Source organism: Camelus dromedarius, chromosome 2 (assembly GCF_036321535.1).
Source record: "Camelus dromedarius isolate mCamDro1 chromosome 2, mCamDro1.pat, whole genome shotgun sequence".
Lineage (NCBI taxonomy): Eukaryota > Metazoa > Chordata > Mammalia > Artiodactyla > Camelidae > Camelus > Camelus dromedarius.
Window position 1 is genome coordinate 31,694,882 of NC_087437.1, and position 21,756 is coordinate 31,716,637.

General features: G+C 34.3%; 1 protein-coding gene across 9 annotated transcripts in view; it reads left to right on the forward strand.

Moving 5' to 3' along the window:
* LEKR1 (leucine, glutamate and lysine rich 1) overlaps positions 1-21,756 on the forward strand; it is a 224,444-nt gene that overhangs the window by 76,417 nt on the left and 126,271 nt on the right. For all 9 annotated transcript variants that reach the window (XR_010383326.1, XM_064492258.1, XM_064492257.1 and 6 more), the window contains exons 4-5: positions 4,052-4,227; positions 19,849-20,034. Coding sequence is in view for 8 of the 9 variants with exons in the window: in XM_064492258.1 (XP_064348328.1) it covers positions 4,052-4,227; positions 19,849-20,034 (362 nt within the window). In the remaining variant the exon portion in view is untranslated. The remainder of the gene's footprint in view (positions 1-4,051; positions 4,228-19,848; positions 20,035-21,756) is intronic.

Below are 21,756 nucleotides of genomic sequence, written 5' to 3' on the forward strand. Positions count from 1 at the left end.
TTGGTGAAATATCTATTAAAATGTTTTGTCTGTTTTTCATTTTGTTTTTATGTTATTAGATTTTAAGAGTTATTCGTATGTTCTAGGTACAAGTCCTTTATTTGAAATATGATTTGCAAATATTTTCTCCCAGTCTGTGTAATTTCTTTTCATTTTCTTAATGGTATATTTTAAAGAACAAAAGTTGTTATTTTTAGTGAAATACAATTTAATCAATGTTTTCTTTTACGGATTGTGCTTTTGGAAATGTATCTAAGAACTCTGCCTAACCAAAAGTCACATAGATTTTTTTCAGTGGCTTCTTCTAAAGATTTTATAGTTTTAGCTCTTAAATTTAAGTCTATGATCCATTTTGAGTTAACTTTTGTGAATGATGTTAGGTAAGGATCTAAATTCACCTTTTTCATATGAATATTCCGTTGTTCTAGCACCATTTGTTAAAAAGACAGTTCTTTCCCTATTTAATTGCCTTGGTCCCTTTACCTAAAATCAGTTCACCATGAATGTAAGTGATTATTTCTGGACTGTCTATACTAGTCTATTCTATTTATCTACATATCTATTCTTACTGTCATTAGCATACACTCTTGAATAGTGTAATTTTTAGGAAATTTTGAAATCAAGAAATGTAAGCCCTCTAAATTTCTTTGTTTTCGAGTTTGTTTTGGCTATTCTGGCTCCTTTGTATTTTCAAATGGATTTTAGGATCAGTTTGTCAATTTCTGATAAATAGCCTACTGGGATTTTGGTAGATATAGCATTAAATCTATAGATCAATTTGGGGAGAATTGCCATCTTAAAAATGTTGAATTTTTCAATCCATGAACATGAGATGTTTTTCCATTGAGATCTTTAGTTCTTTCCAAAATGTTTTGTTTTTAGTATATAAGTCTTACACTCCTTTTATTAAGTTTATTTCTAAATATTTTATTCTTTTTGATGTTATTATGAGTGGATTTTTTTCTTAATTTTATTTTTGGGATTGGTCATTGCTAGTATACAGACAATATTAATTTTTGCTATGGTTTATTTTTCTGTTACCTTGGTAAACTCAATTTATTAGTTCTAGTATTTGTGTGTGTGTGTGTGTGTGTGTGTGTGTGTGTGTGTGTGTGTGTTATTCTTTAGGATTTTCTACATAGAGGATGTTTCTGCATAGACTACCAATATTCCAGCTACTTTTACCTCTGCTCATTTAATTATATTACCCTTAAAACCCTCAATCTTCATACCTACTTACAGGTTGTTACACACCAGGTCCTCAGTTCCTCCAATACTCTAAATCCTCATTATTTTGCTTAGAATCCCCTGTGCTACTCATCTCTCAGCAGCTGTGTTATATTTGCCTTATATTTCACAGAGTTAAAGTTATCAACACAGGCATATTTACTATAAATTAAGTGACACTTGAGTTTTAGAACCCCTCACTCAGGACCCCCTTCCAGGATTCTAGGAAGGCCCCTGGCAAAAGTAAGATGGTTTAGTTATAACTGTAAAAATTTTGTAACTTTTTTCAGATTTCATCATATGAGATACATTTTCAATAAAATCTCTTGGATTATTTCGTAATCCATTCAATGAAGTGGAGTTGATTTTTGAATATATTGGAGAAAGGTTTAAGTTTCTTGCTGATTTGACGAAACTACTAACATTACTGAATATGACATAAAAATCATAGTATAACATTTCAAGGACATCTGAGATAAACTGGTTCATGAATTTCATCATTTCAAAGACACTTTAGGATGTCATTTTCCAAGAAAACTTGAAATGCCAAAAATCTTATAGTTGTATATTAAAATTTTTTCATAAGGAGTTTTCCAAATTTGACAATTTTTAATATCTGTATGATATTACCAATAAGGGGCTATGAAGTTGAAAGAATCTTTCTAACTATCACTGATAATAAAACTAATGGCCATGCTAGATAAAAACTGTATAATTTTTATATTCTCTCCACATAAAGTATTTTTATAAAATGGTTCTCATATGAAAAGATGCTTGTAGAGCACGTAGCTAAAAATTGTAGACAAAAAAGTAATGCAGAGCTGTTATTTATTAATAGTTATATTGTTTTTCTGTATTTTGTGATATTGATGGGATTTATTAACTTTTACAATTTTATTTGTAGTGATTTTTTTCATTCTATAAATAATTGCACACTTTTAAACCTGGTTTTGTAGTTATAACTTTTGTATTCTTTTTTACAAGAAAGCCACCTGTCTATCCACACCTATCATATGAGATCTAGGCCCCACAAAATGTGGTGGATCTGCTCTTAGCTAACAAGCTTGAATTTTCTGTTTCCTGCCTTTTTCCCTACAGAAGCACATGCATCCATATCCAGTCTTTCTTCTATTAAATACCCCTCCAAGCCTTGACCCCCATATACATGGCTTGCTCCAAGCAGCTACCTTACATTGGGCCCATTAGCCCCTTAACCTTGACTTAATTCATGGTTCTTGTCTCTCTGTCTTACCAGTTTGTGGCTTCACATTCTGACTTCCCATCCTCATGGTTGGTCCCCTTGCTTTAGTGATCTATTTTGCTCTCTTTGATTTCTGAAATCAACATCTCTCTTAGCTTCCAGGTCTGCATGCTGATTGAGGATCCCCTGTGGCTTCTGGTCACTCAGGTAGACCTTATTAATGACCACACAGAATGACACCACCATTCTTCTTCCTGGCAAAGGCTAATTTTTTGAGCCTTTGCTTTACATCTGCCTTTTCTAGGTCTTTGCACAAGAAATGGTCCCATCTCTTGTCTATTTTTAGGCTCTGTCACTGCACTCAGACTGTCTTCTCAGCTGTGTGTCTCACCCAGGTGTCTCCATTCCTAACAAACCATTCTACTATGCATCTTCCTCTTTCTCTCCTTGCCACCTCAGAGTTCTTGAATGCTTCTACCACATAACTATTTTCTCACTTCTGCTTTACTGCTCAGTCTTTTCCTGCCTAATGCCTCTATCTAAGATCACCAAAGGCCTCCTTAATACCATATACTATGGACTCTGTTCAGCGTTTATTGGAGGTCTTAAACACAGACCATTACTTTCTTCTTTAAATTCTCTTATCCTCTGGCTTTTCAGAAGTTATTCTTTTGGCTTTTATTCTGACTTACTGATTGCTCCTCCTTGGCCTTTTGAGGGATTCTCTTCTGTTTTAGTCTCATAAACATTAGTATTGTCCAGTATTTTATCCTTAGTACTTCTTACTTCATACCAATGAGTGATCTGTTTTTTCACTCATTCATTCATTTGTCAGTATTTGTTGAGTACATATTATGTGGTGGATACTGTGCTAGGTCTTGGGAGACCGTGATGAACAAGACAGATATAGTCTCTGCATCATAGATCTTAGTCTACTCAGGGAGACAAATATTAACCAAACAAATTATCTCCCATGGCCTCAGTCATTATCTTTTTGTTGATAATGCTCAGATCTGTGTCTGCATCTTGCTTGGTTATTAAGTAAATTATAGCCAGAACATCTGAAGTAATAAAAGTCATTGAGGTGGCAAAAAAAAAATGTGGTTACTTTAAGCTGTGACATTTGAAGTGAAAGCACTGGATCAGTCATTTTAAAAGGTTTTATTTACTGTTACCGCAGGCTTTACACTGCCTGTTGAGCCATGGTACAGGAAGATGCTGTCTGGAAATCTGAGATTCTCTTTTAGGCTCTGTGACTAAGTAACTTTTGACCAAATTTTCTTCACTAAATGCTTGCTGTTAAATTAATTTTAAAAGATCAAAAGAAAAAATGTGTATGAAAATAGTTAGCTATCTTTATAGTAATAACTTTATAGTAAAAACGATAACACAATAGAATGAATTGGGGTGACCTCAGTCTTCCTGGGGTATCCCCAGTTTATATCTGTCATCTCAGCATAATACAGATTGCACCTCCTTTCACTTTCAAAACTTCTCCATTTAAACAGTAGTTTAGGTGGTTACTCTAAAAGCATTTTTCAAAGAAAACCTTTTTTTCAAATAAATATGTGTTACTATGGCTGCTATTTTTTAAAATCCTAATTTTTCTCTACTGTTTTACAGTCAGAGACTGACGGAGTACAAACATTTCTGGAATAAGACTCTTTCATTACTTACTTTTACTAAAAGAGAGCTAACCAGTATTAAAAATGAAGTATATGATAATTTTCAAAACTGGACTTCACTGAAAGGAGAAGTTCTTCTACAAATTAAATCCATAAGTGAAACGGCTTTGACAGGTTTGTTACATATATTTAGAACATAATTGTCCTTTTTGGGAAATGGTGCATCATAAATAATGAAATAATATTTTGTTTTATGTAATGGGAATTATGATTAATTTTTAAACCTGTTATTGGTTGGTAGACTAGATGACCATTAAGATCTGTTTCAACCCTGAAATTCAATAATCATAGGCATGATCTAAGATAAGCTCTGAAACATCTATCTTGAACTGTGGCCAGAAGTCTGGTTATTCCTGTTAAATGTACAGATTTTGTATTTTAAAACTTTTTCTTCTGTTAATGGCTGAGTAGCTCTACTTAGATAAGATTTCCCAGATTACAGATAACAACTATAAATTCTGGACAAAATAACTACCGAAAAACACTGGAGAGTGACCAAAACCAAGTACATAATAGAGGGAACGTCAAAAATCAAAAGAAGGCATATTACTAATTTTAAAAAAGCCAATTGGAAAAGTCTATTTACTGGACCATTCCAACTATGTGACATTCTGGAAAAGTGAAACTATGGAAACAGTAAGAGATCAGTGGTTGTCAGGGTAGGCAAGAAGGATGAATAGTTAGAGCATGGAGGATTTCAGGGCAGTGTAACTACTTTTGTATGATACTGTAATAGTGGGTACATGTGTTTATACATTTGTAAAAACCTATCGAATATAGGGGTGACAATGCATCAATGTAGGTTTATTTATTATAACAAACTTACCACTCTGGTGCGGGATGTTGGTGGTTGGGGAAACTATGCATGTACGGCGGGCAGGGATTACCTGAGAGTTCTCTGTACTTTCTGCTTAATTTTACTGTGAACCTAAAACTGATCTAAAAATAGTATACTAGTTTTTTTTAATTGAAGGAAGAGAATAGTGCTGGGTGAATTCCTTGGGTTATTTTTGTTGTTGTTTGTTTGGTTTTGGGTTTTTTTTTAAGGCTGTTAGATTGAGGGCAGGATATAGTCTATTCCATGCAGGGAAGCTAAAACTTTGCTAGAAATCTGTAGTCTTTTTGGCTTGAAGACTGGAGGACAGAGGTCAAAGCAGACCCAGCTTTGAGAAGAGAGAGCATATCCTAGAAAAGAGATAATAATAAAGGGAGAGCTCAAATTTTGCATGTAAAGTCTTCCTGAATCTCTGGCTTGTCCCTGAAATACATGTGTACAGGGAACACTCTAAGCAGCCCATCTATGGCTAAAGCGCGTGATATTACCTACCACCTACCCTAGGGGAAACAGTTTTTAGTATTTAGGTTCAGCCAAGCTAACTACCTGTTAAAACCAAACAATACCAAAAAAAAAAAAAAAAATCAGTACGGTGAGGAACATAACAGAGTCCAGTGTCTCCATAACATAACAGCCACAGTGTTCAGGTTACAGTCCAAAACTACTTGATTTAGGAAGAAGCAGGAAAATGGCTCATACTCAAAAGAGTAGGCGGTCAATAGAGACCAACCCTGAATTGGACCAGATGATATAATTAGCTGGCTAGGATTTCAAATCAGCTGTTAAATATGTTCAGTGACATAGAAGAAAATAAGCTAGTAAGGAATGATAGAAAATCTCAGCAAGATACAATTAAAAATTATAAATTCAAGAATTTAAAAATACAATATCTGAAATAAAAATTTAATGGATAGACTTTTATAGCGTATTGCAATTATCAAAGAATCAATGAACTTTAAGTTAAATCAATAGATATTATTCAATTTGAAGAAAAGAGATAAACATCAAAAAAAATGAACAGAGCCCCAGGAAAGGATTAAAATGTACCATAGGTGATAAATATCAGTAAATATGAAAGACTCTTTTTTTCATTTGAATTAAAAACATTTCTATGCTCATTTAAATTAAGAATTATGATATTTTGGGTGTTATAAACTATGTTGATTTAACATATGACAACTAGAGCATAAAGGACAGAGGGATGGGGTAATAGACCCATGTGGTTGCACAATTTCTGTATTTTATGTGACATGGTGCAATATTCATTCTATGTAGACTAAGAAGTTAAGGATGTATAATTCCTAGAGCAAGCACTAAGAAATAAATTTATAAAGCTATATAAAAATCTAATAATAATGGAGAATTAGCATCACCTGACTCTGAGATTTATTAGAAAGTCACAGTAATCAAATCAATGTAATACTGGCTTATAGAGCAACAAAAGATCAAGGGAACAAAATAGACCCCTGTTGATACGATCATTTCACTTTTGACAAAGCACCAAAAGAAATTCAATGGGAAAAAGGAAGTCTTTCAACAAATTGATCTGGAACAACTGAATACCCATATAGGAAAACATACTTCAACTCCTATATTACACTGTACATAAAAATTAATTCAAGATAAATCAGAGCTAAATATATAAGCTGAAATAATAAAAGAAGAAACAGGAAGATATCTTCATGAATTGATAGTAAATGAAGGTTTCTCGCATAGAAGAAGGTTTCTCTTACAGAAGTAAGAACTACAAAAGAACAAAAATTGATGCTTTAGACTTCATCAAAATTAAAAACTTCTGTTCATCGAAAGATGTTATTAAGAAAATAGGTAAGCCACAGGCAGAAAATACTAAAAAAATCTGTGACACAAGGACTGCTGTCCAAGTTATGTAAAGAAGACCTCTAAGTCAATATTAGAAGGACAAACAATCTAATCAAAAACGGCCAAAAGGTTTGAACAGACACTTTACAAGGAAAGATACACAAATGGCCAATAAGGAGATGAGAAAGTGCTCAACATTATGAGTCATAAGAGAAATGCAAATCAGAACCACAGTGAGATACTGGTACACTAGATTAGCTCAAATGAAAAAGACTGACGACATCAAATGTTGGTGAGAAAGGAAGGCAACTGGAACCTCATGTAAACTAGTGAGAGTATAAAATGCTACAGCCACTTCAAAAAAAGATCTGATAGTTTTTTTAAATAAAACTAAAGATACATCTATCTGATGAGTCTGAAATTCTTCTCTTTGGAATTCACCATCTCCTTCAAATGAAAACATATGCCTGCAAAAATACTTGTATAAGAATATTCACCAACTTTATTCAAGCTTTAGTCAAAGTAGCCTTTAATTGGTAAAAGCCCAGAAGTACATCGCTAGAAAGGAGTGTCAAAAAAAACACAGAACTGAATAAAGAATGGAATATAGAATGAACTACAGTAATGCAGTAACTTGGATAAACCTCAAAAAATATTACACTGTCTGAAAGTAACCTTACACAAATAAAATATTTTGTAAGATTCCATTTACATGATGTTCTAGAATAGGTAAAACTGATCTACCATGGAAAAAAAACAGAACTGTACTTACCTCAGAGGAGGAAGGATTGACTGGAAAAGAGGCACAAGGGTACCTTCTGTGGTGATGGTAGTGCTCCCTATTTTAATATTTTGATAGGGATCTGGGTTACACAGTGGATGTATTTTTCAAAATCATCTAATTGTACATTTGAGATTTGTGCTTTTCTTTGTAGGTAAATTTCACTCAAAAATTAGAAATATATATTGAACACTAATTAACAATGTGCATGCTAAAATGTTTAGGGAGTCAAGTATATTGATTTATCCTGAAATGCATAAAAATGTAAGATGGGTAGATGAATGGCTGTGTGATAAAGCAAATACAGTAAAATGCCAATTAAAGAATCTAGCTGGTATATATGAGTTCATAGTACAAATCTTCCAACTTTTCTATATACTAAAAAATGTTTATAGTTAGATGTTGGAAAAAAGAAATCACTCTAACCATACAACTTCAGCTTCCTAATTTTGTTACATAATATGTGCCTTCAGAAGTGCATTTATATATAACAATATCATTTTAATTTTAAGAATTAAATTTAGACAATTATAAATGATTATAACAACCATATTTTCAACTGCAAAATTGACAACTTTTAAAACTTTACCTTTTAAAAAAGAAAAAATCATATTTCAAATATATTATTTATACTGTAATGTTATGCATATATTAATTATATTTATTATTTTTACATTAATTTTAAATTTTACATAGGTGATACCATATCATACATTGAACTTGCTTTTTCATTCAGTGGTATTTTTGAGATCAACATTAATATAAATAAAATATCACATGTATGTTAGTGTCTTAGTTCTCACAGAAGCAGGCATTGAATCAAAGATATTAGTGCAGGTAGTTTATTTGGGAAGTGAAAGCAGCCCAGATATAGGGAGACAAAGGCAGCCAATAACAGTTGTACCATTACAGTGGGCAACTGGAGCGTAGTCCCATGAAGGAACTCTGAGAAATGGTTTAAAATGCATGCCTCAGAATTCCTCACTCAAGGAGTGAGGGAGCTGGGCATCAACTCCCAAGAGTCATTGGCTACGTGCTGCTCCCAGACAGTGTAAATTCCTTGGCACTTCTAGCCTGCCATGTGGTAGGGAGTGCTGCTGTCTGCAGTTCCAGGGAAAAGATTCCTCTAGCACAGAGATGCAAATAGTAGGAGGTAGAAGTCAGTAGAAGAGCATTGAAAGGTTCAAGAGATATGGGCAGGGCACTGACAGTGTCCACTGCAGTTAATAATATAGATATACTTCATGGAATTTAATTTCATATAAATATACTCTTCTTTTATGCATCATTTTCATTATTTGAACATTTACATGCATCTTTTTATGAATATATGTTTTTGTTTCTTTCTGGTAAATACCTAGGCGTAGAATGGCTGGGTCATATGGTAGGATATATTTAACTTTTTAAGAAGCTGTATGTATATGTATAACTGAATCACTTTGCTGTACACCTGAAACTAACACCGTAAAACAACTACACTTCAATAAAAACAAAAACAAAAAAACTACCCAATAGTTTTCCAAAGTGGTTGATCCTTTCAAATTCCTACCCGCAATGTGTGAGAGTTCTGATTGCTCCATATCCTTGTTAACACCTAGTATTGTCAGTCTTTTAAATTTTAGCCATTTTAATGGGCCATGTATAGAGGATATTAGTCCACATTTCAAATCATCTCGTCGATAATTTTTTCATTTTTGAGTGTCTTATCCCATCTTACTATAGAATATTTACCTTATGTCAGTAATGAACTCAGTCATATCAGAATAGGAGAAGCATCAGCTCTACCAGTTTTTGTTTTCATTTATTTTGCATTATTAGTATCTTCTCTAATCCATGATTTCTTTGGGGAAATCTTTTAAACTAATTGTCCACTTTACGACTTTTAGTTTAGGTTAACCACGTAGGGAACACATAGACTACAATATGTCACAATCACAGAAAGAGACAGAAAAGCAAAGAGGCACTAACAACCTCTCTGCATGGAGGAGTATTATTCCTCCCTCAGAAAACTTTACTCACTTGACTCTCACTGAATGTGTCCAGTGGCCATGACTATATGATATAGGGACAGAGGAAAGCACTTCAGGTTCATGAAGGGGAGACTTGCAAAGAGGCTCTCAGAACAAGTAGCTGCTCTTTCTTATGACTTAGATCTTAGTTCAGATGTCAACAGAGAGATCTTTCCTGGCCACCCTAGTTAAAGTAGTCTTCCCTTACACTTCTGTATCCTATTTTTGTTTCACGTTTAATAACATTTATCACTGCCAGAAATATTCTTACCCATTTACTGATTTATGTGTTTACTGCCAGACTTCTCTTATTAGGCTATAATCTCCAGGAAGACAGGAATTTTGACAGCTTTGCTGAATGCTGTATTTCTAGTGTTTTAAGAAAATTGTGCCTGTCACGTAGTAGGTGCTCAGTGAACATTGTGGAATTTAAACTGAAATAAAAGTACATGCAAATTTTAACCTAGATTACTGGTAGTCCGTCTGTGCCTTTCAAAACCTCTGAGTATTTTCTAAATGTCTTTGGTAATACTCACATATCAATTCTATATCTGGAGAAAGGTAGTAAGGAGAGAGGAGTGGCCTTGTTTATGAGTTACACCTTCCTGAAGTTGTGGGTTACTATCAGTTGTAAAATTCTCAGTCTAATTTTTAAAGCCAGTTTGAGACTTGTTTCTTGAACTTTAAGGAGGCAAATGCAAAACTTGATAATCCTATTTTTTCCCCTCAAATTCAAATGCTTTTAAGGATTTTTCTGACCATAAACATAAAATAGCTTCAATGTTAAAACAGAAAGTACAGAAAAAGAGCAAGGGAAGAAGATAACACCATCTGCAGTCTCATTACACAGAGATGTCTGCTGTTAACATTTTGATGTAGAGCTTTCTAAACTTTATTTTCTGTATAATATGCCATGGAAATACACAGTCATACCAAATAACAATGTAAACTGTGTTGACGTAGTATCTCATTATAGGAATGTATCTTAACTTATTTAACTGATTTTCTATTCATGGACATTTTGATCATAGTTTTTTGCTTTTGTAAGTAAGGCTTCAGTGAACTTCTTTACTCATGAATCTCTATGATCTTGTCCCATTTTTTCTTTAGCATAGTTAATTCCTAAAAGCAGAATTGAAGCATCAAAGTGTATGCCCATTTTGCTTTTTATTTACAAGTAATATTACATTTTACATTTTATCTAACATGAGAAAATGGGAGTAGTTTTCAACCCTTAACTTTGACATTTACCATTATAGTAAATCATATCACTTTTACATCAGAAGTGGGAGGGCTTAGAAGTTACACAGTGATCACTGCAGAAGCTCAGAGATGGAAATACATACACGAAAACAGTATATTCAGTTTCCAAGCAAGAGCTTAGTGAACCTAACAGATGGGGCGTGTGAAACTGAAGCTATATTATTGTAAGGGCTTTTCCCTCCTTTAAAAAAACTTTCTCCTTACTCAGTATTATCGGTGCAACCAAAGCCTCAGGGCATAGACATACAAACATGTACAAGTATATACAAAACTGAAAATATGCTGATGCTTTCCTTTTTATATTCTCTTTGATCAAGAACACACTTTAAATTTAGCAGCAGTTCTCGTAAATATATAAACATGCCAATTTCACAATATAGAATTTTAAGTGAATAATCTTTATCCTAAATTTAGATTCAGAGAAAATAGGGTGTAATGCTGTTGAAGGTTAATTTTTGTAAAGCTTGAGCAACTATCACACCTACACAAAAAGATGACCAAGAGCCTAGGAAGTGTGTAGACCCACATTGTCCAGTATTGTAGCCACCAACCATACATAGCTATTGAGCACTTTGAATGTGGCTGTAGCCTTTGGTTGAAATGACAGTAATTTTGGCTATGTAGAGTTAAATAAAACACAATGTGAAAATTAATTTAACATGCTTTTTTTTTTTTTTACATTTTTAACATGGCTACTAAAATTTTTTAATGTATATATGTGGCTTGCATTATATTTCTGTTAGACAATGCTGGTATAAATAGTGAATAGAACTTTTTATACTTTTAAAAACTTAAAATGTTATAATTTTATTTTGATTTATTTTCTATTTATAAAAATTATAAGGGCTTGTTGTCAATTATACATGAAAAACAATTTCAGCAGTCACCCTTTAAATTTTGTTACTATTATTTCTAGTTTGTTGTCTTAACCATTTAATTAAGCTTTTACTTAAGTTTATTAAACCAACTGTAGTCAAATGTAATAATTAGAACTTGTGGAAGAAATCAGGAAGAGTCAGGAGGGAATGCAGGATCCTTGGTGTCTTTGCCCTTTTACAGGCCTGACCATCAGGCCTAGAAGAGGGCCACGTAGCCAGTATGTCAGTGCCAGCCTATACTGGCCTTTTTTGTGTTGTGGATTTTAATTCTTAAATATTTAAAGGTGCATTGGAATCCTAAGAACAAGGCTCCTGAGCCAGAGAACCAAAGTTCACATAATGACTCTACAAAATCTCTGCGCTTCAGTGTCCTTATCCGTAAAATGCGTGCCCACGCACACATACACATACACACTCCACAATGTGCCTATCACAGTAAGGAACCAAAATATGTTAACTGATATTATTTTATTCTTTTTTAATTTTTTTAAATTTTTTAAAACTTGTTTTATTGAGTTATAATCATTTTACAATGCTGTGTCAAATTCCAGTGTAGAGCACAATTTTTCAGTCATACATGAACATACATATATATTCATTGTCACATTTTCTTCTCCGTGAGCTACCATAAGATCTTGTATATAGTTCGCTGTGCTATACAGTATGATCTCGTCCATCTATTCTACATTTTGAAATCCCAGTCTGTCCCCTCCCACCCCTGCCCCCTTGGCAACCACAAGTTTGTATTCTATGTCTATGAGTCTGTTTCTGTTTTGTATTTATGTTTTGTTTTGTTTGTTTTTTTAGATTCCACATATGAGCAATCTCTTATGGTATTTTTCTTTGTCTTTCTGGCTTACTTCACTTAGGATGACATTCTCCAGGAACATCCATGTTGCTGCAAATGGCGTTATGTTGTTGGTTTTTATGGCTGAATAGTATTCCACTGTATAAATATACCACATCTTCTTTATCAAATTTATTTTTAATATGGATGTTGCTATAGCAAAATATAAAACTTAAATGATAAAAGTTTATTCTAAGGGTACAATTTAACTTCATCTTAAAGAAGATCATCTATTTTTTTTAAAATATACATACCCACATAAAAAAAGGCTCTTTGACTTAAACTTATGACTTCAGAATTAAACTCTAGAAATAAATGCTGTGGCCATCTAAAAGTTTATATTGACAAATTAAATACATTTTCAAGTTATAATGCAGTATTTGTATACAGAATAACTATATATATACTTCACTTACATTGCTGATATATGATAGTTACCCAAACTGTCTTGAGAAATGAGGCTATTATATAGATTCAAACTAAGTAGAAGATCAGTCTCAATTATCTATTTCTTTCACAACTAATAAGAGATCTTCCAAACATTTGCTGAATATAGAAAAAGTCCCATGCTTCGTGGTGTGTTCTGGGAATTCCAATATATTTTAGATGAGAGATGTTGCCCGTGAAGGAATTCACTGCCGTGCTCACTTGTAAAGTTGGAGGAACTCTGGTCCAAAGGAAGGGATTTCCCTCCATTCACTGGCCTCAGTGCAGCTCAGATGAAGATCTGACTAAATGAGTGAATGTAGCCTGGCTGTTTGTGAGGCCTGGATGGAGGGGAGAGAACATCACAGCTTTAATATGAGGGCCCACTCCTAGGAAACGGACCATCAGGACTTGGTGCTTGGCCTCCTGGCTGGGTTGTAAAAGCTCCTTGTGGAGTCCTGATTCTCATGACCTCTTCCAGGATCTTGAGCACTTTTAGCATCTCCGCCATCTCTTCTTACATAGACTGCAGGGATCTCTCTTTCTTCAGTTCTTGGTTGAGAAAATTGATTTCCTTCCTCGAGCTCAGGTTAACTGTCATCAACTTTCTGTAAGTATCAGCGAGGCTGGGTATATGTACTGGCTTCTTCTCTAGCCTGGCATTCTTTAAAGTTGTCTCCATCCTGACATACTCCTTTTTAGCCACACAAAGCTTGTCGATGAAGTGACATTTCTCCTCAATCTGTGCAGTGAGTGTTTCTGCCAGCTGCTTTTCATGTCTTCCATTCAGTTGACTTCTAACAGACTGAATAAGTCTGAAGGTAAATAAGACACCCACCAATAAGCTGAGGACAGGCAGACTCAACACTGTCTCCCACTGGAGGCTCTGGAACATGAACTGAGAACACAGGCCACTGGACAGCAGCCAAACCAGGACCGCACTCGGCTTCCTAAGGATCAGCCGAAAACCAAGCTCCACAGAGGACAGCAGCCCCTCCATGGTACTGATCCACCACAGGGCTCTGCCCAGTTACCTTGGATCCACCAGCCACAACAAGCCCCAGGGAACACCCCAACATTCCACCTGGAACCCAACCAGCAACTGACATCCTGGATTGGTCAGTTATCTCATCAGTGTTGGTGGGGAGGAGGAGGAGTTGTCAGAGGAGAGGGTTGTAACTAAAATTATTCTTTTTTTATTCTGAAGTCCACATTCCTTCTGTTGTATTAGATTTTCATTTATCCTGCAGAAGTGTTCATTTGGTGGACTTGTAGCTCTTCTCCTAAATAAGGGAACAAAATTAATGCTCTTCACCAATAGTTTAAAAAATTATATATTCTCCAAAGGAAATGAAAACACTAGCTCAAAACTAACTATGTATGCACCCCCTGTTTGTACAACATATCCTTGTAGCTTGTTTGTTTTATACAGCCCAACTGGTTTTTGACAAGTGTGCACAAGCAATTCAGTAGAGGAAGAATAGCCTCGCCTTTTCAACAAGTGGTGCTGGAAATCTAAAACTTTGATCCAAACCTCATACCTTACACAAAAATTACCTCAAAATGGATCATAAACTTAAATGTAAAACACAAAATTATTAAACTTATAGAGAAAAAGAAAATCTTTGTAACCTAGGTTCTTAGACTTGAACTCATAAAAGGAAAAATTAATAAGTTGGATCTCAGCAAAATTAAGAACTTTTGCTCTGTGAAAGACCCTGTTAAGAGGATGGAAAGGCAAGTATTTGCAAAGCACAAATCTGAGAAAAGTCTAGTATCTAGAATCTACTTTTTAAAAACTCTCAAAGCTCTACATCAAAAAAAAAAGTCCAATAAGAAAATGAGTAAAATATTGGAGTAGAAACTTCATCAAAGCAGATACACAGATGTCAAATAAGCACAAGAAAAAAATGTTCAACGTCATTAGCCATTAGGGAAATGCAAATTAAAACCATGAGATACTACTATACTTCTATTGCAATGTCTAAAATTTTAACTGAGTATACCAAGTGTTGACAAGGATCAGAGAAACCAAATCACTCAACTTTGCTGATGGGAATATAACATGGTGCAGCTGTTCTAGAAGATAATTTTGCAGTTTTCTCTAAAACTAAAAATGCGCTTACCACATGACCCAGCAATTGTACTTTCAGGCATTTGTCCCAGAGAAATGAAAACCTATGTTCATGCAGAAATTTACACCTCAATGTTCATAGCAGCTTTATTCATAATAGCCCAAACTGGGAACAACCCAAATGTCCTTCAATGAATGAAGAGCAAACTATGCTACATCCATGCAATGGAACACTACTCAGCAATTAAAGAGGTACAGTTTATTAATACATGGTCAAGGGACTATGCTGAATGAAAAAAATCCAGCCTCGACAAGGTTACATACTCTATGAGTCTATTTATAAGCATTCTTGAAATAAAATTATAGAGAAGGAGAATGGGTTAGTTGTTGCCAGGGATTAGGGATGGTGGGGATAGGAGTAGGTGCACCTATAAAGGGGTAGAAGATGGCAGCTTTGTGGTGATAGAACAATCCTGTATTTTTATTTTATTGATAGTTATACAAAGCTACATGTGTGCTAAAATTGCATAGGGCTATGTGCGCGCGCGCGCGCGCACACACACACACACACACACACACACACACACACACACACATACAGAGTGTGTATCACTGGTGAAATCTGAATTAGCTCCATGGACTGTACCAAGATCAGTTTCTTAGTTTGATAGTGTACTATACTTATACAAAATGTCAGCATGGAGAAGGGAGGAGGAAAAATGGCACAGGATCTCCCTAATCGCTTCCTTACAACTTTCTGTAAATCTAAGTATTTCAAAATAAAAAAAAAAAATTTAATATATCTATATAGTATTTTATGATCCCTTCATTAAATAATAAATCTAGTCTCTGAGGTTTTTTAAATGCTAGTTTATATTACATCAATATGCCTTGGTAGTAAGGTTATAGAGCCTTCCTAAAAACATAATCACCTAACATAATTTCAAGTGCATTTAACTAAGCTAATAGGACTAAGAACAACAGAAAAATCTTATCAAGGCAAATAAATTGATTGTCTGAGATCAATAATATTAATTAAACTTGTGTCAGCTAGCAAATTATATAACACTTATTTTAAAAGCTAAAAACATGTTTTGGCTACAAACTTTGACAACATTACACACATTTTAAATAACAAATACTTTTTTTTTTTAAATACCAGCTTTTATTTTTGATCTCCATGGATATAGCCTTATGGTGTGAGTTGATTCTGCATGGTATAGTTCTTCATTTGAAAAGCTGACATAAAAAGAAGTTCGAAACATTTTTTTAAGAAGCAAAATAAATACTAGTTCCTCTAACTCAATTGTTTTCATTTTTCCATTTTATCTTCTATACCTCCACATGCTCATCCATTTTTCCATACTTATAATCACAATATAAATGCCAATAACTATTCTAAAATATATAGTGTTATTGGCTGAAATGTGTCTCTCAAATTCATGTGTTAAAGTCCTAACTCCCCAGTACCTCAGAATATAACTGTATTTGGAATTAGAGTTCTTAAAGAAATAATTAAATTTAAGTTGGTGGGCTCTAATCCAGTTTGACTGGTGTCCTTATAAGAAGAGGAAATTTGGAAACAGACACACAAAGACGGAAGACCGTGCGAAGACACAAGGAGAAGACGGCATCTGTAAGCCAAGGAGAGAGGCCTGGAACCGATCTATGCCTCATGACTCTCACAAGAAACCAACCTAGCTAATGCCTTAATCTCAGACTTCTAGCCTACAGAACTGTGAGAAAGTCAATCTCTACTTTGTGATGGCAGCCCCAGCAAACTAATGTAGTAAACCCCATATACACTGCACACATTATTCAGACACTTTAGAAGATTTGCACATTAAAATTAATTTACATTTAAAATCAAGTTCTAAAACAGGAACAAAGTTTCTAGGAAAAGGCATTGTTTAATATTTTCTTGCTGACAAAATATGCTGAATATTAAATAGCAGATAGAAATGAAGTATTTCCTACTCTTTACTGAGTGATTATCACTTTATATAACAATATTTTTAAGTTTACTTGTTCATAGATTAGTTTTTCCTCAAACCAGAATATACCTATTTTAGTGGAAGAAATTTTAGAAAAAAAGTAGTATTTTTACCAAGGCAGAATACTTAGCAAGTTTAGAATCAATTTGCTTCCACTCTCAAAATAACTATTGACTGAATAACCCTTAAACTTTTAAAATTCAAGTTCTGAATTAGGCTTGGAAATGTAGTCCACATTTTTCATAAAATTGATGAAATTAGGGCTAGAATAGGCCTATTTGCTTATCCTATTAAAAATGTTTCCTTCTTTTTGATGTGTGTTTATTGCCTTACCGAGTCTGACATTAAATAATTTGGGGCTCAAAATACTTGCCTCTGAAATGAAGGGTGAGGTAAGACAAACACATATTTAGGACTGTCAACTAGTCATGTAGTGGAAACCTCATTTAGTAGGTATTTATTGAGCTTCTGTTAATTCGAGGATGTTGCGGTAGAAATTATTGGACTAAAAAATGAATGAGATATTACCTCTGGCCTAAGATAACAGTCCAGTAGTAGATCACATGTATGCATGTGATCAGTGCCATAGAAATGGTGTAACTGATGTGAGTTTCAGATTGAGTCAGAGGCAGAGGTAGCATAAGAGCTGTGGTAGGTCTAATGTATGAGGCTAGGAGGACCTTCCTCATGGGGTCACGCAAGGACAGGGAAAGCGTAAGATAGGTCCAATTTCCAAAATAGATTGATCATAATTTCAGAACCCCAAACTGAGACACATGACTGACAATTAGGAAGTTGTATTAATGGCAAATAAAGGAATGAATGTTTGACATTAGGATTGCCATAGCTACAGGGGATGTATAGTTTGCCAAGGGTAAATTAATTGACCCCTGTTGAATTTACTCTCCTAATTCCATGTTAGAAACATTGTACCTCCTGTTAGTTTTGAAATCTTGCTGTACTTTTTTCCATGTATTAGAATATATTTCACAAATGAATTTGTATTGCAGATTCTTATTCTTTTAATGTTAGGTAGAAAGTCACATTGACATGAGTAGTTATTTTAGAGACAGATAGTAGTGTGCACTAACAGTCAGCCTGCAAACCCAAGCAGTATCCTTCTGGCAGACGATAAATAGGTGACAGCATGTGCATGCTCCTCTGCAGTGTCACTCTGACTCAATCACAGACAGATACGGTTAGGTACAGTACAGTTTATTCAGCCATGAGAAGCCATGTTTCTGGCTACAAAAATACCCTGGAGTTTTTAGGTCTGAAGAAAAATTGCAACCTCCTTATTTTCTTTAGCTACAGTCTTTTAAAAATTCTATGTACTACTGTGCTAGTAGTTTTCATCACACAAATGGGAACACATCCATAAATTTTTAGTAGCATATAGCTATTCCTAGGGGAAAAATTTCCATATAAAAAGGAATCATTGGTATATAGAAGACCCACTTACTTGGTCCCTGCCAGTTTATTTCTCTAGGTTTTCCGTTTTGAGTAGAAGTTAAAGATGAAGAAGGTGCCAGACCCCTTGTGTTCATGCCCTAGGTCTACCTTAAATGCCACTTTTTCTTCCAGGCAGACTTTCTTCCCACAGAAAGATGTCTTGCCTTTCTCTTCTTGGACCACATTCCTTATCCTACTCGTCCGTCTTCTTAAGGCATGCTCTCTTCTCAGTGCTCTGTTCAGCATATTGTGTTATTTCTGTAACCATTTACTGGCCATATTGCCTCTGCAGCTATGTGCCGTGTCTGCCCCATGGCTGTCTACTTCTGGTCTTCACTGGCCCATGTGGTTGCTATTTCTGCTGTGGTGGCTCCAAGACCAATAAACCAAGCAGACCCTCTTTGATACCTAATCACATGCTAAACCCATCACATGATCCAGGATAACTAAGCAAGGAAGGGAATGCCAAGTGAACTCTCTGGAAAAGCAGACTGTCCAGATTTTCGTGTAGATCACAGCTTCATTGATTCAGTTAATTGTGGTTGTACAAATTTTATAGTATTTTTATTATTATTTCATGTGCGTTTGTGTACTTTAATGGCTTAAGACTGCAGTGCTAAAAAGACTGATGAAGGGAGAGCTTGATAATTACCATTCTGAGGATAATACGTTCCATGCATTTCTCACAAAATTATATAAAATTAGCACATTTATATCTACATAATGCTGTGAAGGCATATTTTTATTAAACTTAATCTAAGCAGACAGAATAATGAGAAGTGATTACTATGATGAAATTCTTGTCTCATTTTGAGGGGACAGAGTGTTATTAGTCTCATTAAGGTATATTAACTAATACTTTCTGCCCATAAAATTATTGGTTTTAGACACTGTATCCTTTTATTTCTCTCCACCCCTCCCACCTTTCTTCATAATTCGTATAGAATGTATCCTGGTTATCTTCTAGAAATGCCTCCCAACCAGCTCATGCTAGCATATTTAAATTTGCTTTTCTGAATCATGTTGCCAAGAAAACAATTTAATTTCAATAAAACCCAGAATATTACACAGGTATTGTGTTATTCATTCATGTGAGTATTTAAAAAGCAGACAGGATTGCCATTTAATACAATTTAAGTGTTTCATGCCTCATTTAGCAATACAATCCTTTTTCTCATTTCTTTTTCAGAATAACTACTCAATTAAAATTTAATCTTTTGGTTAGGTAGCACTATACTTAGAAAAGTCATCTTGACTTTTAACTATTAATTTTCTAAAAGAAAATAGTCATTTTCTTGGAGAGCCATTTTATGATTCAATGTTACCTATTGGTAAACTTTGAATTTTCTTTACAGAAATAAGGATACTAAATAAAAGTTTGACAGTGTCCCAGAGAAATAATGTATGCCTTGAAGAGGAAATGAAAAATCTGAAATTATTGTCAGATGCAGCCATACTGAGGTCTCAGCAGATTCAGACATCCAAACAACAGGAAGTAAACTTGCAAATCAGATGCCATGGCTTGCAAAAAGAAGTACTAGGTAAAAGAGAGTTATTTTTTGCCATTTTTAGCAGATAGCCAAAGTAAAGAAATGTCTAAATTTTTATTTTTCTTATAATTCTAACAAAATCTTGTTTTAATTAGTTTGTGTTGAAAATATGCCTAATTATTAGTAATGATGCCAATAACAGTTTCTGTGATAAATGTTTGTTATCATCCATGCCTATTCTGCCGTTTAGAGTGGCAAGACTTAAGTGGAAATATACTAAATACATTTCAGGTACAAAGTGGTATTTCAGGAAAACAGTGGAATTTACTTTCCTATATCATTATCCTCAGTAGATGGTGGTTTAGAATATCAAGGTGAAATACAGTATGTGCTGTTATATAAGGTGATTCCAAATTTTTAGGCATTCCTTCCTTTTTCCAAATGAAAAGATTAAAAAATATGTTTTGGGAACCTTGGGCAAAGATTTTAAATTTTTACCTTAGAGCAATGATGATCTTGGAAGTAAGGCTATGGTATGGCGTTTATACTTTTTCCTAAAGGCAGTAAGGAATCATTGAAAACTGAAAATCAGGAGAATGATATAACACAAGCAGTGTTTTAGCAAAATTAAGCTGTTAGCAACGTATGGAGGTGTTCTGAACGTCAAAGAATTGAAGTCAGTTAGCCAATCAGAAAACATCTTTGCTAGTAACCCAGTCCCTAGACTAGCCATAAGAACCTGAAGTAGGGAAGGGAACTGACATTTTTAAGGTCCTAATGTTATTAGACACCATGTTAGCCCTATATATAAATTACTCCAGTTAATTCTCACAGTGACCATGGAAAACAGGTATAATTATCCCATCTTAGAGGAGAGAATCAAGGCACAGAAAGGTAACATGCCTGTTCCCACATAGCTGGTCAATGGCAGAGAATGAAAGCAAACCTAGTTGAACTCCGAGGCTTATGCTCATCCCACTGTATCTCTGTGGCCCTCTCCATGGCCACAGTGGAAAGGCTCAAATAGAATCAAGGTTGAAAAGACTTCCAGGACCGGAGGTGAATACCTGGCTGCGTAGACAAGCAAGAGAAAGAAGTCACAGGGGGCTCTTAACCTCTTTGCTTGAGGGTCTTTAATGGAGGGATCACATCACAGATTAGGGAAATCTGGAGAGAAACTAGTTATGGAAGAGAATATAAGTGGTCATATGAATTTGGAAGCATTATGAAACCAAACATAAATTTGAAAATCAGATATTTTAATTTTTTCTTTTGTGAATTACCTATTCATAGATTTTGCCAATTTTCTATTGCATTACTAGAATTTTCCTTAATAAATTTTAAGAGCAGGTATAGTATTTATTAATCTTCTATTTTCAGTGTATTTCTAATGTGTAATTTGTCTGTTGACTTTTTACAGTAAATTGTACCATATCAAAGTTTTTCATTTTGGTATGATCAAATTACTACCTTTTATAATTTCTAGTTAGTCTTGGTTAAAACAGTCTGTTCCATTTCTAGGTTATACATATGGTCTTACGTTTTCTTTCATTTATGTCATTAATATGTATGGAATTTTTCATATGACATGAGATTTGGGCATCCAGCTTTATTCTTTCCAAATGCATAGCCAGTTGCATCAGTATTACATGTTAAATTATCCATCCTTTTCCCACTAAATAAAGTTACTATCTATCATATGTCAAAATTTCATATATATATCAGCATCTATTATTATGTTCTCTTTTTTGTTCCACTAATTTATTAGATGTA